This window comes from Tarenaya hassleriana, unplaced genomic scaffold, assembly GCF_000463585.1.
Source record: "Tarenaya hassleriana unplaced genomic scaffold, ASM46358v1 Cleome5, whole genome shotgun sequence".
NCBI lineage: Eukaryota > Viridiplantae > Streptophyta > Magnoliopsida > Brassicales > Cleomaceae > Tarenaya > Tarenaya hassleriana.
The window spans coordinates 2,379,547-2,385,918 of NW_010967707.1; the positions used below are offsets into that span (position 1 = coordinate 2,379,547).

General features: G+C 37.6%; 2 protein-coding genes across 4 annotated transcripts in view; one reads left to right on the forward strand and one right to left on the reverse strand.

The window, feature by feature from the left end:
* Positions 1 to 483: 483 nt before the first annotated feature.
* Positions 484 to 2,265, reverse strand: LOC109117263. 3 transcript variants are annotated; one of them, XM_019204089.1, is made up of 3 exons: positions 2,167 to 2,265; positions 1,166 to 1,327; positions 484 to 800 (listed from the first exon to the last, which is right to left on the reverse strand). In XM_019204089.1, exons 2-3 carry the CDS (start codon positions 1,319 to 1,321, stop codon positions 753 to 755), a joined length of 204 nt encoding a protein of 67 aa, XP_019059634.1. In that variant the 5' UTR covers positions 1,322 to 1,327; positions 2,167 to 2,265; the 3' UTR covers positions 484 to 752. The 3 variants fall into 3 exon arrangements, with proteins under 3 accessions (XP_019059634.1, XP_019059632.1, XP_019059633.1); XM_019204087.1 differs by having other exon boundaries at positions 2,132 to 2,259; XM_019204088.1 differs by having other exon boundaries at positions 2,149 to 2,257.
* A 264-nt stretch (positions 2,266 to 2,529) lies between these two features.
* LOC104826411 (DNA polymerase epsilon catalytic subunit A) overlaps positions 2,530 to 6,372 on the forward strand; it is a 17,830-nt gene continuing 13,987 nt past the window's right edge. Inside the window, exons 1-10 of the mRNA XM_010559096.1 lie at positions 2,530 to 2,891; positions 3,493 to 3,558; positions 3,655 to 3,714; positions 3,830 to 3,925; positions 4,421 to 4,581; positions 4,743 to 4,831; positions 4,919 to 5,136; positions 5,457 to 5,543; positions 5,621 to 5,755; positions 6,179 to 6,301. Of these exons, the coding sequence (XP_010557398.1) occupies positions 2,730 to 2,891; positions 3,493 to 3,558; positions 3,655 to 3,714; positions 3,830 to 3,925; positions 4,421 to 4,581; positions 4,743 to 4,831; positions 4,919 to 5,136; positions 5,457 to 5,543; positions 5,621 to 5,755; positions 6,179 to 6,301 (1,197 nt within the window). The 5' untranslated portion in view covers positions 2,530 to 2,729. The remainder of the gene's footprint in view (positions 2,892 to 3,492; positions 3,559 to 3,654; positions 3,715 to 3,829; positions 3,926 to 4,420; positions 4,582 to 4,742; positions 4,832 to 4,918; positions 5,137 to 5,456; positions 5,544 to 5,620; positions 5,756 to 6,178; positions 6,302 to 6,372) is intronic.

The window sequence follows — 6,372 nt, forward strand, 5'->3', positions numbered from 1 at the left end:
TTTTTCGGTGGTGTACACTGAAATTGCTGCGACCCAAGTGGGTTATTTGAGTAATATTCCCTCAAGGTTGTGGTAAAGAGAGAGGCCAATTTGCGTGTATTTAGTTTCATTTAGAAAAAAAAGAACAACGATTTATGGTTACACGTTCAAAAATCAAAATCATTTATTCCATTTTTATGGTTCGACCTAAAGATCAATTATCATACTTCTAAAGAAATCGACGATTTAGTTTATTTATAGGATTCCAGTGATTTTAATTTACGAACTCTATTTACTAATTCATGTTATATTTATTTTTTAATCGATTTTTTACATCCAAAGGTAGAAGACATTAAAGAAGTTTCAACATTTTTTCTTCTTCCAAATTTGATATCAAAATTACACCAAACAGCCATTGCTAGTATGATTTTTATTTTCAGCCATCACTAACATATATATGACATTATATTGTGTTTCTGAACAATGAATGACTGAAATTATGTCTATAAAAAAGAAAAGCGACAACAAGCCTTTCTGACATATATTTCAAGAAACCCCACGAGCTTCTGTTCAAGTGTAAACCAAATCAAGATACGGAGATGACATCAAATATCTTCAGCTTTCGGCATTGTCTGCAACCAAGCAATTATTTGGGAAACACAGACACAACCAAAGAAACTTCAAGAGCATTGAGTGCTAACATTAAAACCGGCACCACATACGGAGCCACACATTCATAGAGAAACCAAAAAACAAAACAAAACAAGAGAGACTTATTCCTTCTTCCCAATGCCATGAGACATGTTATAGATCCCGGTTCCCTGTTTGAACAATACACAACTTCCTCGATTAGTTCACATATGAACACACCAGTCGCAATCTATTTTCAGAAACCCATGATGGGTATCGCTAGGGGTCTCGTAAGAAAGCAAATGAGATGTAAATGACAGTTTTTTCTGGTTTTCCAAGAGAACACATGGGCTTTTGATATTTAGGTTATAGGGAGTAGGGAGTGCTGTTCTATTTCAAGCCAAGCAACCAGAAACCTTTTGATTAACTTTTAACAACAACTAAAACCAGAGGGATGTGGGTTTTCAAAATGAATCAGATGGAAAAAGATAGAAACAGAAATCCGGATCTTGGAACAAAGGGCATAGGACCATGGGAATGGACAGGATTAACTTACAATCATGTAGAGCGAGCTCGCGGCCAAGGCAAGAGGAATTGCAACAGAGGTGATCTTGTCAAATGGTCCTTTGAGGTAAGTGTGTTTGTGGATGCTCTGGAAGAATCTCTGCTTCTCAAGAAGCTTCTCCCGTGGCCTGAATGGAGATTCAGTCATCTTGATCTACAATCACAACCAAAACAAACCTTCACAATGATTCGAGATGTGGCCAAGGTGTCGAAAGTGCAGAGAATCTCCACCGAGTCACCGACTAGGTGCAAAGGCAGATCCCCTTTTACCGTTTTACATAATCATATCAACACACACACACACACACACACAACACGAAACAAAGTGATGGCAATCAAGTTAGGCTTCCAAATCATGTTATAGTTCAAACCCGATCATTAATTTCAATATACCTAAATCACACGCACCGAGGGGGGTTTTGTAACCAGAACAAAAGCAAAAAAAGAGCAAACCTTTGAAAGAAGAACACTTTCAATTCAAATTCAAAACCAGACAGAAAAAATAGAGACCATCCTAGAGAAGTAAAAGAACACCACTGCTGTTCCCCTAAGTCTAAGCAGGACCAATTTGAGTAGAAATGGTGAAAACAATTACGCGACTTGGTGCTGCAGGCAAAGAAAAGACAAAATCTTGAGGAAAAACAGGCCCGCGATTCACTGTTCATGTATGGAAAAGTTTTCCCATTGAAATGCGTAGATTTGACAACAGATCGATACATCAGAAAAACACTGACCACATAGACAAAGAATCCGGTTCTTGCAACCAAACAATCACACGATCGAATAATCGAAAACACGGACAGTGAATTGAGCAATCAGAATAAACCAATAGGCCAAACGAAGCAGAGAATCCCCAAAATTGGATCTAAAGAACTCCACGATTTTTCTCGATCTTACTCAATCACAGATCGAGAATCAGAAGCGGCGAAACAGAAATTGAATGGAGAAGGAAACGAACGTGAAGTGAGGAGAGACCACGGAGTTGGTTCGAACCAGGATGGCTTCGGAGAACTTTGACGGCCGAACGAGAAGAAGGGTGAAGGGGCGTAACGCGAAGCCAATTGAGCAGGAGATAAAATGCCTAGGGCTCTGTAGTTTATCTACGGGTTATTTATTTTATTTGTTTTTAATTAATTCATTCTTCAGGAGTTAAAATAAAATTACTAACGAATTCATCATATGGTCAAATGTTTTTTTTTCTCACTGTTAAATATAAAATTTTCAGATTATTACGGATAAATGTATGAGCCCATGGGCCTTAAGCCGGCCCAATTAAATGAGATTAAGGGGATTTTTCAGTCATTTCATTTATAGTCCCAAAGGGCGGGAAAATCATCTGTGTTCCCTCCTCCTTGCTCCATCTCAAGAATCTCCATTTGGACCGCGAGGGTTTTGTGGAAACACTTTGCTTTCCTGTGAATTTTGTCGGGAAAATATTTCTTTTATAGACACTTTTATTTTGAGGATAGTTATCATCTATCCTTCATTGAGATTTTCTCAGATTTTTTTTTTATTTAAAATCCCTCGGATTGCGAAGAAACGAGCTCCATTGGCAAATGAACGGAGGAGATAAGCGGAGATGGGATCGGAAAAGTTCGTGGAGTTCGAAGAAGCAGAAGGTGGTGAAAGATGCGGAAGACGAGATCGAATCCAAACTTGGATTTGAGCTTTTCTCCGAGGGAGAAAAACGCCTGGGGTGGCTACTCACATTCGCATCTGTAAGTTTCGGAAATCGCACTCTGTTGCTAGATCAAATTTCCACCTGTGGAGGTATGTGATTGTTAGAATTGGTCATAAACCGTAGTGGTTGAACCCGAATTTGGCATTAAATTGATCCAAAGGTTCGCCAAAAATGTCAAATATTGACTGAAGGGGAATGGGGTTTCTACAATGACAGTAAGGGAGTTCTTTAATTTGAGTTTACTGAATTCCTCTGTTAGTAGCTCTGCAGCCAAAAATTGTCTTCCGATTACGAAATTCAAGTGTTTGTGGATTAAATGCTTCTTGAGGTAATAAAAATGAAAGGGCATGCCTTATGAATAAATTAGGTGTTCAGTGATGTAGCTTATGTTAGCGGGGCACTCAATCTGGTAATGAAGGATTCTGGGTGTCCGGTGTTTAACATGGGTTGATCCCTAAATCCTTATTAGTGACAGCAAAGTTGTTGTCCAAATGTTTTTTTTTTTTTTTCCTGAGAAGTGGACATGGAAAGGCTTGAACTTGTGCATTAAGACAATGTTAGAACAAGAAAGCTACCTTCAGAGGTATGAATTACCTGCAAGATAGAAATAACACTGGTTATCTCACTTCACTTTGCAGTCTTCTTGGGAAGATCCAGATACCCGAAAAGTCTATAGTTGCGTAGACCTTTACTTTGTTACTCAGGTGAGCTCCTTGGTTTTTCGTTATTAGTTGTTTCCAATGAGAAACAATTTTTGTTGCATGTTTCAAAATGTTAATTAGTTGTAAGGATTTTTACAGGATGGTTCTTCTTTCAAGACAAAGTACAAGTTTCGTCCTTATTTCTATGCAGCCACAAAAGTACGATGGTTCCCCTATCTGTTAATAAAATTGTACAAGTGCCGAGCAGATTGAATCACTTTTAGATCTAAGTTTGACCTATATGTTAATAAAATCGACGGTGCTAACATTACAGGACAAAATGGAAATGGAAGTTGAAGCCTATCTAAGGCGGCGCTATGAAAGTCAAGTTGCCGATGTTGAGATTATTGAAAAAGAGGATCTTGATCTTGTAAGTCAAGAATACATATGTAGATTTTTGTCCAATAACCATGGAATCCTCAATGTATGATATGGTTAATAGGTTCCACCAGCTGATTAGCACCACTCTCTTCTCTCCTCATGAATGCATTAATGGATATGCATACAAAAGCGTTCTGGTATAAGCTTTAGTTGTTGACCTCGACTCTAATTGTAGCAGAGCAGCTGTAGGAATTAGTCCAAAGGAGATCTTTAATCCATGTTCTTTGTTGAAATCTCTTTGAGTTTACCAATATTTCAACATTAGGCCATAAATATTAATGCAAGTAAAATTTTCAGTTTCTTAAACCATTTGCTGCATTCTTCTTAATGAGACGCAATAATATGCGAGTCATGATTGTTCACACTACTTGATTAATTGTCATATACATAACTTAGAGTAAACTGTTTCATTGAGGGTTTCTTTATGCTTTATTTGTGAACCTCTATCTATTAACGTTTCTCAATTTCCTATGTTCATGAGCAGAAAAACCATCTTTCAGGCTTGCACAAGAAATATCTAAAAGTATCATTTGATACTGTGCAACATTTGATGGACGTGAAGAGGGATTTGTTGCATATCGCCGAAAGGAACAAGGCAAAATTTGATGCTCTTGAAGCATATGAATCCATATTGTCTGGAAAACGGTAAAATAGTCTAATTTTGTCTGAAGATCTTCTATTAAATAGATTGTTACTGAGTTCACAAAATCCTGCCTGTTAGAGAGCACCTTAAAGTCTTGGCAGTTATTTTCCAAATCGTTTCTCGTGTGTTTCAATTATGCCTTTTTATGGTTATTGGGATGCAGAGAACAACGCTCTCAAGATTGTTTAGACTCTATAGTGGACCTCCGTGAGTATGATGTTCCTTATCATGTCCGTTTTGCCATTGACAATGGTAATCTATTTTGTCTGAGCGACATTTCTGTTCTTCTGGTTCAATTGTTGTATCTGCAATCTCAACACAAGACTTGATGTTTATCAGATATACGCAGTGGGCAGTGGTATGATGTTAGTACTTCTAGCAGTGGTGTTATACTAGAGAAGAGAACAGATCTTCTCCAACGTGCAGAGGTCCGTGTTTGTGCATTTGATATAGAAACAACGAAGCTTCCATTGAAGTTCCCAGATGCTGAATATGATTTGATAATGATGATATCCTATATGGTGGATGGGCAAGGTTTTCTAATTATTAACAGAGAGGTAACTGTTGTAGATCCTTATGCCATCTTGTGGATTATTGGTCTCTATCTTTAAAGAAGAAACAACTCATAAATCCATTAATAACTGCTTGCATCATAATCTCGGAGAAGTTGAAAAGGATCACTGTAAAATTTATCCTGGTTGTCTGGTTGCTGTTGTGTGCAGTTCTCGTAAAAGGATTTAAATTGCAGTTTTCAGGTTGCATGTATTTCATTGCTGGTTCAACTTTTTCTGCTAACTCTTTTTTTTGCTGCATTTAGACAAATTCTATCTTGTTGGATTATTTTTCATATCAAGTTCTCATCTGATGCGAAACTCAGTGTGTAGGTGAAGACATAGAAGATCTGGAGTATACACCAAAACCTGAATTTGAAGGGTACTTCAAAGTGACAAATGTTAACAACGAGGTGCAGTAATTCTCTTGACTTGGATATACTATCAATGCACCAGCCATCTAGTTACATATTTTGATTCTTTCTTGTAGGTTGAACTCTTGAGAAAATGGTTTTCCCATATGCAAGAATTGAAGCCTGGTATTTATGTTACATACAATGGCGACTATTTTGACTGGCCTTTCATAGAACAGAGAGCAGCTCAGCATGGGATTGAAATGAGTGATGTAGAACCACTTATCTTTCATACATAATTCTTGAAAATTTCTGTTAAACTGTGTTTGTGAAATGAAATATGGGACTTAATTAGATAGTCAGAGATGAAAAATTTTGGATTGACTTCTATCATTTGTTGAGACAGCCTTTGTGCTTAAAAAACAAAGTGAGGGCACATTTTCACAGGTCTCCCAAGAACCCACATGGTGTGTGATCTTGAAGCAGGGTGCTTGTTTCTGCATATCCTTGCCTCTTTTTGCTAAAAGGGAAAGCTGTGGATCTTCTAAAAAAATCATTGAATTGCATTTTTCTATCTTACTCTGAGTTGGTCTCCATATCTTCTGCCATTAGAACATCATGCTCAAGTTTTGTTTCTTTTATGCTGAAATGATTTTGTTCAAGTTTTATTTTCTAATATTTTATCATGGTTGCAGGAGTTGGGGTTTCGTTGTGATAAGAATCAAGGTGAATGTCGAGCTAAATTCATGTGCCACTTGGATTGTTTTGCTTGGGTGAAACGTGATAGTTATCTCCCTCAGGGGAGCCATGGTCTGAAGGTTCACTCAACTCTCTCTCTCTCTCTCTCTCTCTCTCTCTCTCTCTCTCTCTCTCTCTCTTTTTCTCTCTC